At 43.3% G+C, this 16,340-nt stretch overlaps 1 protein-coding gene across 1 annotated transcript in view; it reads left to right on the plus strand.

The window, feature by feature from the left end:
• Stx6 (syntaxin 6) overlaps positions 1-16,340 on the plus strand; it is a 46,328-nt gene that overhangs the window by 14,365 nt on the left and 15,623 nt on the right. Inside the window, exons 3-6 of the mRNA XM_006985650.4 lie at positions 1,559-1,653; positions 11,096-11,158; positions 14,230-14,352; positions 15,822-15,928. Coding sequence (XP_006985712.1) covers positions 1,559-1,653; positions 11,096-11,158; positions 14,230-14,352; positions 15,822-15,928 — 388 coding nt within the window. The remainder of the gene's footprint in view (positions 1-1,558; positions 1,654-11,095; positions 11,159-14,229; positions 14,353-15,821; positions 15,929-16,340) is intronic.

Below are 16,340 nucleotides of genomic sequence, written 5' to 3' on the forward strand. Positions count from 1 at the left end.
AAAGCTTAGAATGGTGCCTGCCCAGAGTGGTTGGCTGTAAAGATTAGCAGCTGTGCTGGGGATGCTGCTTGGTCATATAGTACTTGACTAACCCAACGCATGAGGACCACGGTTCTGACCCCGCAGAAACACGGGTGTGAGTGCATGCACCACACTAGCAGTCAGTGCTGAGGGGCACAAGAGACAGACCGGTGTTACAGCGTGGTAGTTAGACCTCAAAAGGACACCTTCAAAGACTCCACTTCCACTTAAGTGGTTTTAAAATGCCACTGTCCATTGCAGAGCTGCCTTGTACCATGAAGCTGTGTTTGGCGAGAGCGGGTCCATCGTTCAGATGGATGCAGTTAATGCTAGGGGAAAGCCCACAGGTCTGACCGATGAACTGGAGATCTGTTGAAGCTGAATTGTGCAGCTTTCAGTTTTCAACTGGAAAGTCTCTGCAACCAAAACTGTAGTTAGAAAACATCCTGGTTCCATGTCTGCATTCTGGTTTGTGTTTTTCTTTGAAATAATACACCAAGGATACTGGCTTCTACAATGGTCACTCACTAGGCAGCACAGGCTTCTGGGAAATTGATGTGTAGAGTGTTTAACTGCTGTTCAAGTGACAATGGTAATTTTTCCTCATTCATTTTTTTCATGGTACCTTTTAAGTTATTAAAAGGTTTTGATATTTATCACTCATTCACCAATCATGTATTGAGTGTTCTTTGTACCAAACATTTTTTTGGTTTTTAAGTCTAGGTCAAATGAACTACCTACCTACCAGGCCTCATGGAATTAGGGTTGAGAACAAATAATAAATAATGACATAAATACTGTAATTACAGGCTATGAGAGAGACCACAAGGTTTTTCTAGTGTCTGGACCAGGCCTGAGGAAAAAGGGAGCAAAGGCAGCTCCCCTGATCTCTTCAGGTTGAGGAAGAGGGCTAGCATGTTAGCATAGGAAAAGAGTCTTGGAATGGCATCTCAAAAGGTCTATAGAAGCTGGCTGTGGTGACTCTGATACCAGCACGTGGGAAGTTGAGGCCGTGCTATAACTATAGGTCAAAGCCTGGCTACAGAGTGAGTCCAGGCCACTCTGGGTTCCCTGTGTCAACTAAGGGGAAGGCAAACAAGGATAGACATAAGTGTTGGCAAACATCAGCAAGATCCTAGCCGCCCAGTGCTCAAATAGCCATGAATTTATGGTGAGCCCCATAGCTCTTTTCTACCCCCCACCCTTCCCCTCCATTCACCCCAGCTACATTCCCAGCCCCTGTTTTTTGAGACACGGGTTGGCCTGGAACACAAGAGCCACCTCCCAAGTGCTGGGATTACAGGTGTGCTCCATTATGCCTAGCTAGCAGAGGCTATTTTTAACTTTCCAGGTCATCTCTGTCTTGGGACAGAGGGATCTTCTCTGTGGTTGGAGAGAAAGTTTAGGAATGTTTATGTCAAGTTGGGTGTTTCCAGGAGGTTTGGCTGTTTTAGCCTCATTTCAGTGTCCTGTAGTTTAACAAGATGCTGCTAGGCTTTTGACAGTACGTTTGCTTCACCTTAACTCTTTGGCCCACGCATAGTTGAAGCAAATCCTAGGAAATTCAACCTGGATGCAACGGAATTGAGCATAAGAAAAGCCTTCATCACAAGTACTCGGCAAATTGTCAGGGTAAGTGCACTCCTTCTGGTGTTATGTATAGGAGATAGACACACTTCTCAGAACCTCCCTCAATCACAGACCAGCAGGTTGACTCTGAAACAACCAAGGCGAGTGTCGCATATACAACTTCTCTGGCTTGGCGGAGGTGGGGCGGGGTGGTGGTGGTGATGTCTACTTTTAATACTGTCTGGTTTGTTAGAGTGAAAACGAGACAATAAACTGCTGGCTGGAAGGTTACTTTAATAGCCTGATCCCACTTGCCTATATCTCCAGTTTGTTTCAAATGATGATTAAAAAAATCTCTCTCTTGTACAAGCCATTCGGTCTCCCGATCGACTGGTAATCTTGGGCATTGTTGAAGAGTGGCTGGCTCTTCCTGGGTTTGGCCAGTGGCCCTCTCTGCCATCTGAGTTGCTTCGAGAACTCCCACCGCCCATGCTATTACTATTGCCGTATACAACTGCTTGACAACCTCTCAGGAGTTACCCAGAGCAGGCAAGCCAAGGACGGCATGTAAAAATAAGCCATCAAGTAGACACATCTTTAGTACTAAATTATTAAGACTATTGCTCACCAGTAAAGTATAAACAAGAAAATACAGTTTAGGTAAAATCTTGTGTCATTCAGATGCATTTTGTATTTTGAAACTATATGGCTAAGCCATTTGATTAGCATAACTAGATGTAAGAGAAGCAGCTGCCATTAACATATGTACTCGAAAGGAGCTTCCTTGAAGAAAAAGACTTGGGATCAGACCATTGCTGACATATGGTAAGAACCTTGCTACGTGCTTGCCAGAGACTTTCATCATGTGATTTCCTCTTGAAAAGATCTCTCATGGTGGATTATCATTGAACTTTATACATCCTTGTTTCACTCAGTAGTTGGCCTTTCTCTGTACTGATAACTAAATTGTTTGTATATTCGCTCACATGTAATAGAGCAGAAAGCTCTTTGACTCCAGGAACCCTGTGGAGACGTGAGTGTTTGGATTCAACATTCTGCCTTTCTAGGCAGCTGTGAATGCTGTTCTGCTAAGCACATTGTTAGGTGACATCGTTGCTGTGTAATTCCCTCATTTGTTTTTATTTACTTATTTAGACAAGATCTCACTCTGTAGCCCACACTGGCCTCAGACTCATGGTGATTTACTTGCCTCAGCCTCCCAAGTACTAGCTTTATAGGCATGAACCGCCACATCTGGCTCTCTGAGCCTGCCAGCATGTGGCTAGAACTAAACTCAGGACCAGCAGCAGGTGCTCTTAACGCCGAGTCATCTCTAGCCCTCAGTTTTCTCTCACATGTAGTTGGTTTTCCGTCCCTCGCTCCCTCCCTGCTTCTTCTATCCCATGCTCCTTTCCTCCCTTCTCCTCTCTCTTCTTCCCAGCTTTCTGTTTTTTATATTGTTTTTTCTGAAGGAAGCTACTTTTGACCCTAATATTTCATGGTGCCTTGCTGTAAAGTATATGTTCTTTAATCAGTGCATTTATTCTTTCTGTAAGGTGATGTTTGAGTTTTGAAAATTGGAATTCAAAGAGTTTAGTACATTGAAAATTTAATTGGTATAACTATGACTCGAGGTAGATACTGAAGTTCATTTCTTAATATTTGAAAATCTGTTTAGAGTACATCTTAGAATTATCTTATTTTATTTTTAAAGATTTATTTAATTATTTTGTTTATGAGTGCTCTATCAACTTTATACCAGAAGAGGGCACCAGATCTCATCACGATGGTTGTGAGCCACCATGTGGTTGCTGGGAATTAAACTCGAGACCTCTAGAAGAGCAGCCAGTGCTTTTAACCACTGAGCCATCTCTGCAGCCCGCTTAGAATTACTTTAAATCATGGCAATACATCAGAATTTTACTGTCCTTACAGAGTTTGAGATCCGAACCACACTCAACTATGTTTTCAGTGGACGACTTGGTAGACTTAGTTTCAATTTATTTCTCCCCTTTGGGGAACTGCTAGTATTTGCCAGCTTTACTAACAGTTCTTACCCCTGAACTTTGGCTGACTTGGTTTTAATAACTTTTAACTGACAGTCTTACAGAAAAGAAGGAAATAGCAGTGGACTCACCTTCATTAAAAGCAAAAAAGGGTGCCGGATGGTGGTGGCTCACGCCTTTAATCCCAGCACTTGGTAGGCAGAGGCAGGTAGATTTCTGTGAGTTCAAGGCCAGCCTGGTCTACAGAGTAAGATCCAGGACAGCCAGGACTGTTACACAGAGAAACCCTGTCTCAAAAACAAAAAAAAAACAAAAAAAAACAAAAAAACACAAACAAACAAACAAACAAGAAACAACAACAACAAAACCCAAACAGTTTCGTGTATTGACTTCAGTTTCTCTGTATTCAGCTGAAGAGATCTCAGGCTCTTGGTAGAAACTGGAGAAGAGAGTTAGTGGATTTGGGCAATGGGACAAGACAAAGTTTACACAAGGACTTTGTAACCACAAGCTTAGGTAGCACTGATCCTAGTGACCTTTTGTTTAGTAGTGCCGTACTTTTTTTTTTCATGTTTTAACTTTTTAAATTTTTTTTAGAATTTCATGTATAAGGACTGCATTTCTACTCTCCCTATCTGCCTTTCAACTCCCCGCTTTGTCCTCCTCAATTCTCTCAAATTTGTGACCTCCTCTTTGTTTATTACTATTGTTACACACACTCCCTCACACATATACACCCACATGCTATGTATTTGTGTATGTATGTGTATATGTATATGCACACACATGAATATATAAATGCAACCTGCTCTCTCTGTTTAGTGTTGTTTGCATGTATGTTTGTGTAGATCTGACCACTTGAGATTGGGTAGCCTGTCACAGGCTTGTCCCTGGAGAAGACTGGATCTCCCTCCCAGCAGCCATTCATAGCCTATAGCTCTTTATCTAGGAGTGGAGCCTGTGATATTTCCCCATCCACATTAGGATGTCAGCTGGTGGTGTCACTGTGCAGGTCTTGTTAGGTGACTATTGTTAAAATGTCATGGTGTAGTTTCCCTGTTATATATGGAGACACTATCTCACAGCAGACACCCTCATCCTCTGGCTCTTACAGTCTTTCCAGCCCTTCTTCCGTGATGTTCCCTGAACCTTCTTCGATGTAGGCTTGTGTTGTAGATGTATCCACTGGGGCTAGGCACCCCACGGTCAGTTATTCTCTGCGTTTTGACCAGTTGTGGCTCCTGTCATGGTCTCCATTTGCTGCAGAAAGAATCTTCTTTGATGCAAGTGAGGCTTTGCTTATCTGTGGGAATACGGACAAGCATTTAGAATGCATTTGGGAGTTATTCTAATTTAGAAAAGTTATTACCCTATATTTTTTATTTATTTTTTTGAGGCAGGGTCTCATTACATAGTCCTGGCTGGCCACTGTTTCTGCCTCCCAAATTCTGGGATTAAAGGTGTGTGGCGCCACATCTATCCTTCTGCTTTTTCTTTATTTAGTTTTGGTTTTTTGAAACAGGGTTTCTCTGTGTTTCCCTGGCTTTCCTGGAACTTGCTTTGTAGCGCAGGCTGGCCTTGAACTCAGAAATCCCCTGCCTCTGCCCCCTGAGTGCTGGGGTTAAAGGCGTGCACCATCACTGCCTGGTTTCTAGAGCATATGCTAACTTGATGTGTCACTCTGTCAGACAGAGGAGTCATTGATATATAGGAACTTTTTTATGTGAAGAAGCAAATCTCTCTCCTGTATGATTTGTGCGTATGCTACTTGTGCGTGCTGGACAAGCGCTCTGCCCCTGCTCCACAGCCACAGCCCTTCTCCCAAGTGACTTTCTGATTAATATTCATTGGCCATGCACTTTACACTCTTCCCTTGTTGAAAAGTTTTGTGTATGTTTTTCTAAGTATCTTCTAAAGCTATCCATTTTTTTTTTCTAAGTTTTCCTGGTAATTTTTAGCTGAAAATAAATTTTAGTTTTTCTGTAAAACAGCCTCTCTTTGCCTCTTACTTTTCTCTTGGCATAGTGCTGGAGATCAAACCCAGGTCCTCATGCATGCTAGGTAAGCACTGTAGCACTGAGCTACATCCTGGCTCGTTTTTATTCAGGCAATCTTTTTACATTGTGGAATCATCTATTCGACAGTCCAGGCTTCACATGGGGAAGTTTGTTTTGTAGATAGATCCCACAAGTGACTTTGGGCTTTTCTAGCAATCCAGGGCATTTAGTTTTGCAGCAACTAGAAGAACAGTGAGTAAGACCCCAAGAAACCTGAGTTCTAGGCTAAGCTCTGACCTTAGTAGATTTTCATCACAAACGATAAGCCTCCCTGGACCTCCGTTTTATCAGTGAAACAGTCCTTACTAACAGTCTCTGATTTTAACTTGGGGTGGGGTGGGGGTCAGAACCACGCCTGCACCTGCACCCAGCAGTCCAGTGTCTCACCCCAAGAACAGCTCACCATCAGGTAGAGCAGAAGTGGCTTTGGGTTCGTCTAGAGGGTGAAGATAAGCCTCGGGTGTACAGATAGCATTGGGACAAGAGGCCGTGAGTGGGAGTGCTGAGGTCGACAGTGTCTCGCTCATTCAGCTTGGAAGTAGTTGAAATGAAAACAGGAGCATAAATAATCAGGGCAGTCGTTGTTCTTTTGGCAGATGGATCATGTTTTATTGGGACTAACTGCTGATCCTCAGCCTCATGTGTTAGAAAGAAGATGAGTAATTATGTGTTTGGCATGATAGATTGTTACAAGATGTTTAAAACTGTTTAGTAACACAGCTTAAAATTCCATATCCCTGTGTGAAGGTGATCTGCTGTGTGGTGTCTGGTGAGTAGCCTATATATATAAAATGCCATCTACATATATAAAATGCCATCCACACGTGAAGACTGTGCTCCACCACAGCAGTGAGCATGTATAGGAGGCATACCACACAGCCATTAAGAGAATGTACCCATCAGGACTCTCTTTACACACACACACACACACACACACACACACACACACACACACACACACACACACCCTCACACCCTCTCACCCTCTCTCTCTCTCTCACTCTTTCTCTATCAAATAGAAACTTAAAAAATCTGAGATTAAAACCCATATTTCATTCAACTATTGCATGTTTATTAAAGAAAATTAGTCCTTTTTTTTTTTACAAGATGAGCAAAAAAAAACAATCCCTGACCCAGCACTGTGTTGTAGTTTTCCTCTTGATGAGTAGCCAGAAGCCTGTAGTTAATGAAGTACATGTTTATGTCTTAAGAATACTCTCAGCCAATGTGGTGGCAGTGCACACCTTTAATCCCAGCACTCGGGAGGCAGAGGCAGGCGGATCTCTGTGAGTTCGAGGCCAGTCTGGACTACAAAGTGAGTTCCATGACTGCCAGGGCTGTTATACAAAGAAACCCTGCCTGAAAAAACAAACAAACAGAATGCTCTCTGCTTGTGTTTTTTTAAATGTAAATAATTCTATTTGAAAGGTGAAAATGCCTCTTCAGTGCTGTAATTTACTCTTCAGAAATAACCATTTTCTGGGGCTGGGGGAATGGGCTCAGTTGTTTAGAGCATTGGGTGGGTGCTCTTCCAGAGGACTGGAGCTCAGCGAGCTGTCTGTGAGTACAGTCCCAGGGGATCTTACACCTTCTGGCTTCCACAGGCACCAGGCACACACATAGTGCACAGGCATGCTTGCATACAGAACACCCATACACGGTAAAGAAGGAAGGAAGGAAGTAATTTTTTTTTTAAACCATTTTCTGGTATTGGAACACACAAACTTTTTTTTTTTTTTAAAGATTTATTTATTTATTATGTATACAGTGAGTGTTCTGCCTACAGGCCAGAAGAGAACACCAGATCTCTCATTGTAGATGGTTGTGAGCCACCATGTGGTTGCTGGGAATTGAACTCAGGACCTCTGGAAGAACAGCCAGTGCTCTTAACCTCTGAGCCATCTCTTCAGCCCCCCCCCCAAACTCTTAGAAAAAAATGATATGATATCCTGTAACTTTTTTCCTATGAAGAGTTTTATTGTAGATCTTGCCTAGCATGCATGATGTTCTGGGTTCAATCTCCAGACCCATCAGAGAGAGAAAAGGAGAGTACAGAAGAGGGAGAAAGTGTGTTGTGACTTGGACCTGGTGCCTTAGCATTTGGGAGATGAAGGCAGGAGGATCATGAGTTCAAGACCAACCTAAGCAACATAGTGAAAACTGTCTCAAAACAAATTACCACAACAAAATACATGTGTAAATTCAGGTAAATGTAGAATGGCCCTGTCTAAGTGAAATACAGTGTGAACCACTTATGTCTAGTAGCCTTATTAGAAAAACAAGTTTAATATATTTGGTTTAACTTAATATAGCCAAAAGATTATCATTTGAACATATAGCCAATGTAAGAAATATTAGAGGTTAAAGTTATTTTTTAACTTGTTATACTAAAAACTAAATTTTTTTAAAAAAAAATTTAAAAATTAAATTTTTAGTTCAAGTGTGAAATTTTTATTGAAAAAATGGTCTTTGCTGGGCAGTGGTGATGAATGCCTAAATCCCAGCACTCGGGAGGCAGATAGGCAGGTGGATTTCTGAGTTTGAGGCTAGCCTGGTCTACATTGCGAGTTTCAGGACAATCAGGGCTACACAGAGAAAACCCTGTCTCAAAAAAGAAAGTAACAGTCTTCGTTTAAACTTTATAAAACTTGCAATTGAAAAGTAGATTTACAAACCCAATTTATGTGCATGCTTAAAAGAGTTTAATTAAAATAATGTACTGACCTTGTTTGAAGGAACTACGGCTGCTGTGACTTCTATGTTGGACAGAAGCAAATTTTGATAATCCTTTCCAATGGCTGCATACTTACGTATGTGTCCATTTTAGTGATCGCTGTGAATTACCACAGTGGCCCTGTGAGTTACTAATGCAAATGCACAGAAGAAATAGAATGTAGCATGCCGCCCAACTTAGCCCAGTCATCTGTTGCTGAGTCCTGAATTCGGTTCATCTCTCCTGGTCTAACTGGGAAAGGTTTGCTTTGGTTACTAGTGGGCTGGTGCCCCTTTCCATGCTTGATCCTTCACACATCGTCTGCTTTCAGAAAGGAATCTCCCGATAAGCACACTGTGTATGAGTTTAGTATGTTCTTCCCCTTATTTGGACACGTTCCTTCTTTCTACTTTTCTATTATAAATGATGCCACAGAAAACTTTTCACACATCTGTTTTGGTTAATATCTTTACATAAATTGCTATTGATGGAGTCAAAGCAGGGAACTTTTTTTTTTTTTTTTTAAAGACAGGGTTTCTCTGTGTATCCCTGGCTGTCCTGAAATTCCCTCTGTAGACCAGGCTGGCCTCAAATTCAGAGATCCACCTGCCTCTGCCTCCCGAGTGCTAAGATTAAAGGGGTGCACCACCACCTCCCAGCTGGCAGCAAATATTCTTAAATTGTTTGATAGAAAACAGCAAAATGCATTTTCAAAGAGTTCGTCCTGTTACCATCCATCCATTATATGGAGCAGTATTAATTTCTTAAATACTTTATTGGCATACAACAATATAGAAAAAGTCACATATCCTAAGCAGTTTGAGTTTATTACAGGGATACTCCATTTGAGCAGCACCTAGAAGCATGGAGCAGGCTTACACAGTACTTCAGGAGCCTGTTGGAGGTGTGTTCAAGTCATTACCTACCCCATCATCCAACTTTAGACAGCTAACGAATTCTACGAACAAGGTTTGAAGGCTAAGGTGCTACGTTCTCTGTCTGCACAGCGATTCCATTATGGAAGTATTGTGCTCGTTGTTTTCTTAGAAAGACTTCTAACTGTTTTAGAAAGACTGTTGTTATAAAGTTGGCGAACTGGAGACCACCTCGGATATGGCTCTTTCTCATTAGTAACGTACATTAAATAAATGTAATTTCTGGATTGAATAAATGTTATCTTAAACTCATTTAGTTGATAAATATAAAGGGAATTCTGCCATCCAGGATATGCTGTCATAACCATCTTGTCTTGAGGTTTCTAGAATTTGTATATAACAGAGGTTCTCAAGCTTCAGTCTTTTTTGTTTGTTTTCTGAGATGGTGTTACTTTGTGTATCCCTGGCTGACCTGCTCTGAAGACCAGGCTGGCTTCAAACTCACAGAGATCTGCCTCTGCCTCCCGAGTGCTGGGATCAAGGGCATTCGCCACCATCTCCTGGTTCAAGTTTCAGTCTTAAGACTCCCCAGAGGGACTTGTTAATAAAGACTTGCCATAAAGAGTCTGTGGCATAGATCAGGATGAGGCAGAGAGAAGGGCATTTTTAGTAACCTCTTGGGTGTGTGAGTTGGGTACTTCACTGTGTGAGTTCCAGGGAGCAGAGAACTAAACATGTCACCTGTTAGTTAGGCTTGGTATATATCAGACATCAGTAAGTGCTTGCCGAATGAATGATCAGGTACTTTGAAAGTTGAAGCAGGGTGGGTTTTCAGAATTAGCCATAGTAGGAATTTTAAAGCCGTGCCATGCCTGATCTAGTACTCACTTGGCTTAGGTCTTGGTACCTGGCAGGGTTGATGTGCACACCTTTAATCCCAGTACAGGGAAACAGACACACAGATCTCTGATTTCAGGATTAGCCTGGTCTATGGAGTGAGTTCCATGCCAGTCCGGGCCCTAGAGTAAGACCCTGTTTACAACAACAAAAGTTGAATATCCTAACATTTGCATCTGTAAGAATAAGTACACTTGAAATTTCAGAAAATTCAGAAATGCAGAGAAAAGCATTCAGAAAAAAACAAAATTCCAAAGTATCTTGACATTTTTTTAAAGAAAAATTGTATTGCAATTACAACATACTTACTTTAGATTTTTTAAAGTGTTTTCCATTATAGTTAAATGTAAGAGTTAAAATGACTCATATTTAAAGAAGTTTTGCTTAAGGTTAAATAACATATCCCGATTTTTGCTGATACTTTAGAAACACACTCTGCTGTTAGAAACAGTCTGTCCCGTAAATGAATGCAGCTCAGAAGTGAGTGGACGTGCAAGAGTTCCATGGTAGGAATGGTGAGTGCACTTTAGGAAGAGCAGGTTTACATGTGTCTGCATGGTCCTCAAGTGCAGGCTTTAGGTTTTCTACCTTCACGTTGTCCTTTGTCGGCTGTTTGACTTTGAGAAGATATCAGTCTTTCTAGACCTAGGCCCCTCAGCCTGAAAATGGAGATCCCATCAGCTCTTTGGCTTCTCTGGAAAGTTCAGAGAGCCCTGATTCTGTCTGATAGTTGCCTTTCTCTGTCTAGTTAAATTTAGTGTCTGAATGACCTGTTTTTAAGGGAAGGTTTTTCCTATTTCCTTTGTGTTTGAAATTGAAAATAAAAGCAAAGAATGCTGTCTTTTTTGCTTGAAGATCAACAATCAATTGTGTATTTTGCTAATATGGGAAATACTAGCCATGATTTTCTTTAAGGGTATTTTTCCCTTTATTTTTCTGCCCTTTCTGTCTTATTAGGACATGAAGGATCAGATGTCAGCTTCATCTGTGCAGGCACTGGCTGAAAGGAAAAACAGACAGGTAAGAAAGCATCCGAATGTAAGTGTCTGTTAAAGAAAACATGTGTCTAGACATTTGGGATTTGAAATTGCTGACCATCCCTGGACCATGTGATGAAGAACACACCTGTGTACACTGGCCCGGGGGGAGGGGGGGTAGGTATTGTGACGTCTTTTGTTTGTTAGTGCCTGTTCCTAGTACTTGCCACCATAACAAACTCTGGAGCTGATCAGCTTATAGAGAACAGTTGTATTATTGCTTGTTTGGCAGGTTTTATCCATGATTGGTTAGTCTCGATGCTTTTGGGCATGTGGCCTCATGACAGCAAGACACAAAACTCACTAATTCCACTTCTTTAAAAATTTTTCTTTTCATATGATATATTTTATTCATATTGTTTGCCCATCTCCTGACTCTTCCCAGATTTCCCCCTCCTTACCCACTCCATTTTATATTCTTTCTTTTTCTTAAAACGCTGAAGCCAAGCTAGGCAGTGGTGGCACACACTTTTAATCCCAGCACTCAGGAGGCAGAGGCAGGAGGATCTCTCTGAGTTCGAGGCCAGCCTGGTCTACAGAGTGAGTTCCAGGACAGCCAGGACTACACAGAGAAACCATGTTTTGAAAAACCAAAAAACAAACCAAAACCAAATAAAAAAGCAAGCTGGAACACACATGCACAAAGCCAACAACATGTAGTCCGTTTTGTGTTGGTGAACACATCCTGAGCATGTGGCCTGCCTGCCCTAGAGTGTGGTTAATAGTGCCCAGTGCCACTCCTTTGAAGAAAAGGGGTCTTCACTCTCCCAGCATCATTTAGTGGCAAATACCGTTGTTTGGGGATGGGACTTTGTGCTCACTTCCTTTTCTCCATGCCGGGATGTTGTCTGGTGTGACCCTGGGCAGGGCTTGTCTGTGTTGTCATAGTTGCCGTGAGTCCGTATGTACATCAGCCCTGTCTGTCTGGATGATGGTTTCTCCTTGGAGTCACCCACCATCTCTGGCCCTGGCCATCTTTTCCACCTCCTCTTGTGTGTAGGTCCCTGAGCCTTGAGGGGAGGGGGTGATCCAGACATCCCCGTTAGGACTGCGTGCTCCAGAGCCTGACTCTGCATGTTGTCCAGCGTGGGTTAATGGCCCTCTACTGCAGGAAGAAGCTTTTGGGTGCGGGTTCATCTGTGTACTGATTTTACGGTGATTAGCTACACGTCTAAAAGATTCCATTACCTCTCAGGAGTGCTACAAGCTAGGGCCCAAGGCTTTACCAACTGGCCTTTGGTGGTAAAGACATTTAGACAAACATTAGCTTCTAGACAGCTTTCCTCAACTCTGCCACTCCCCTCCACCCCCACCCCCAAATTCCCCTGCTCCTTCTGCTCTTCGGGCACCTCCTGTGAGCCAGGTGTCTGCTAAAGACTCTTAATAACTTACTGTCTTTTTACAGGTCTCCAGGCTCCTTGATAACGACACGGTTATGTTTGAATTTTGATGTAGCCAGGAGGTTGCTTGTGCCCCTAGGATGGCTACAAGTGTAAGGCCCGTCAGTCCACATGGTGTGGGCTCAGCACCAGCCTGGGATATATAGTGAAACTTTGTCTCAAAAATAAGTAAATAAATGAAATTGATGTAGACATCTGAGTAATCCTTAACATGCTTCAACATTATTATTTATTTATGTGTTTATGTATTTATTTATTTATTTAGAGACAGGGTTTCTCTGTTTAGCTTTGGAACCTGTCCTAGAACTCACTCTGTAGTTCAGGTGAGTGCTTGTACTCACAGAGTTCTGCCTGTCTCTGTTTCCCCAGTGTTGGGATTAAAGGTGAGTGCCACCACCGCCTGGCCTATTTTTTGTTTGTTTGTTTGTTTGTTTTTTTGAGAAAGAGTTTTTCTATATAGTCCTGGTTGTCCTGAAACTCGCTATGTAGATCAGCCTGGCCCTGAACTCACAGAGAACCACCTGCCTCTGCTTCCCAAGTGGCTACCACACCTGGCAGCACATTTCAAATTAAACTTCTTCATTTAAAAATGTTGTCAAATTAAACTTCTTCATTTAAAAATGTTGGTTATTGATTTGGGGGAGGGGATTGTTTTGTTTGCTCTGAGACAGGGTTTTGCCATGCATGTAGCTATGGCTAGCCTATGTAGCCCAGGTTGTCCTGAAACTCAAAAACAATCTTCCTACCCTAGCTTTCTGAGTGCTGAGATTACAGACCCAAACCACCATGCCTGGTTGTTGAAAGTATTTTAAGAAATGGCAGAGTTTTGTATACTGGAAACCCCTTTGGGGGTTGGAGAGATGAGATTACAAGCACTTGCTGGTTTTCCAGGGGACTGAGACTTGACTTCAGCTTTCAGCATCCATATTAGGCGACTCACAGCTACCTGTAAGCCTAGCTCCGGGGATCCAGTGCCTTCACCCACATGCACGTACCCGCATGCAGACACACACACTAACACATAATTAAAAATGATAAAAATAGAAAAGAAACTCCTTTCTAATTATTAAAATATAATCCTTAAAAAATATACAGCTATCACCTAGAATTTAAACTTGAATTTAAGAAAAAAAAAATTCTGATTTGTTTGAGTTTCTTTTGGTGAGGTAGAATATTCCTTCAAGTCTATTTTTCTTGTTTGCTTGGGTTTGTTTTTGTTGGGCTGTTTGTTTTCATTGTTCTTATCTACCTCTCCTCCTGTTCTTTTTTGAAGCTATAACTAGGAAAAGCTATTGGTCAGCTTGTCCCCATCTACCTTGAACCCTTCAAAGAAGCTAGTGAGTGGCCAAAGTGGCCTTTACCTCATGGGCCTTTGGCAGACACTTGACTAGACCTCAGCCAGCCTGCCCTAACGCTGCTCCCCACTGCTCCTTCTCGTCTTCCCCTAGCTGCTCTCCTTAGGAGCAGAGTCCCTCCGTGAGGCTCATCCGGATGTCTTGAAGACAGAGAGAGCCCTTCCTGGTGTTCTCAAACCGTCCCACCAGGCACCAGCCTGCACTGCCACAGCAAAGCCTGGTCCAGGTTTAAGGACCATTTAAGTGCTCAGCAATAGCTCCTGAGTGTTTCTCCTGACTGGGTGTCCCTGCTCACACAGGCGCTGCTAGGAGACAGCAGCCAGACCTGGAACGCTGGCGTGACGGATCGATACGGGCGCCTTGACCGAGAGCTGCAGCTAGCCAACTCCCACTTCATTGAGGAGCAGCAGGCACAGCAGCAGGTACCCGAGAACAGCCCACCAAGGTACCGGAGGTAGCAGGCAGGGCGCCTCCCCTGACTCTTCTGCCAGCCACGGGCTATTACTTAGGACAAGCAGGTTGGACCTGAGCGTGTCCTGTGCTTGGTTGTCGGGTGTGGAATGATTGTGTACACTGTTTAAGATCTTGAGAGTGTGGTGTCCCAGAGAACTAGACTTGATCAGACCTCGGAAAACACAGCTGACATCGAAACTGGCCAGGGCCAGGGTTTGTGCAGGCTTTGTTGCTGTTTCGAGATGGGTTCTCACTGTATAGCTCTGGTTGGCAGCCTGGCCTCCATCCCAGAGAATTGCCTGCTTTTGCCTCTGAGAGCAGAGTTTAAAAATGTATGCTACCTCCAAATAAGACCAGGATTTGAAAAGAGAAAACAATCCCTCTTCCCCCTTGTATATTCAGATTTTTGTTTATTTTAACAAAGATGCTTTCAGAAACATTGAGTTCTTGTTTTGTCCATTAAAAGTCGTTAATTTGTTCCATTATATAAAAACCAGTTGCTTTGATGGAGGTTGAGGTATAGAAGGAAAATGAGCTTGTCCCCATGCTGTTACATTCTTTATTTATATATTTATTGTTACTGTTTTACTGAGGCGGAGTCATGCTGTGTAGTCCAGGCTGGCTTTGAACTCATGGCTCTTCTGCCTTAGCTTCATGTGTGCTGAGATCTTAGGCTTGGGCCACCTGCCCGCCTGAGTTCTTGCTTTGATGGCTAGCAATGCTGGTAAGAGGAAGCTAACGATTACGTTATGTAGGTGTCAGGACATGAGAGTCACCTGTCCACTGAACTGCTTTATGTGTATATGTAGACTTCGTGTTGTTTTGTTGTATTTACATTATCATGATGGCTAACTTGTGTCTGCTCTCAGAATGTTCCAGTGAAGCAAAGGTTTTAATAGAGAGTAAGGGCGCCACAGCACAATCGAATGTAGGCCTTTGTTAGCCCACAGTTGTCATCGAGGTGAGTTATTGTCCTTGAGGAGGAAGAAGGGGGCTCTCTGCAGTCCTCCCACGTCCACAGATTTGCCAGGCTCTCTCTCACGCATGCTGTGGCAGTGTGTTGTGTTGAAACCTCGCTCTTGGCAGTGGACGTCCTCATCCTAACCAACCCCTGGTGTGGTGGTCATATGCTTGTGTGCTTTTGGCCGTCGTCTGTTCCCTTGCTGGACCTCAGCCAAGCAGAGTAAATCTCTCTTGGTGGCTTCAAGCCCTGCTGACTGTTCACAAGTTGGATCAGCGGGCGATACGGGTAGCTTGACAATCCGGTCTTTGGAGCAGTGTGTTCTCAGAGGCAATGGTCTGTGTTCTTTGATTCTGGGCTTTGCTTTTGAATGTGAATTGTCCCAAGCTGGCAAAGAAGCTAGCAGCTGCTGGGGTGCTGGGCTTGGAACCAGGTAAGATGGATTTTAATTGCTTATTTCCGTTTCTCTGGCACCAGTTGATTGTGGAACAGCAGGATGAGCAGTTGGAGCTGGTCTCTGGCAGCATCGGGGTGCTGAAGAACATGTCCCAGCGCATCGGAGGGGAGCTGGAGGAACAGGCAGTGTGAGTAGTGAGAATGCCCTTATCTGCAGTGATGCGGGGGGTGGGGGGTGGGGGGTGGGGAGCGTCCCATGAGACCCTGAGAGCCTAGCGGGGAAGTACCGTGGCTGGGAAAGAGAAAAGGCAACTTAGAGTTACAGTTTTTACTTTGTTGTTGCACAGACTAGCTCCCCCAGAGAAGCAAATCTACCAGATAAAATTCACAATGGTTGTTTAGGCAAAGCTGTTACCTTAAAAATTGTTTAAAAGATTCACAAAATTCTTTGAGCAACCCCCCCCCCCCAGACAGGGTTTCTCTGTGTAACTCTGGCTGTCTTGGAACTCATTCCATACACCAGGCTGGCCTTGAACTCACAGAGAGCCTCCTGCATCTGCCTCCTGAGTGCTGGGATTAAAGTGTGCGCCACCATGGCCT

The sequence above is a fragment of the Peromyscus maniculatus genome, chromosome 11 (assembly GCF_049852395.1).
Source record: "Peromyscus maniculatus bairdii isolate BWxNUB_F1_BW_parent chromosome 11, HU_Pman_BW_mat_3.1, whole genome shotgun sequence".
NCBI lineage: Eukaryota > Metazoa > Chordata > Mammalia > Rodentia > Cricetidae > Peromyscus > Peromyscus maniculatus.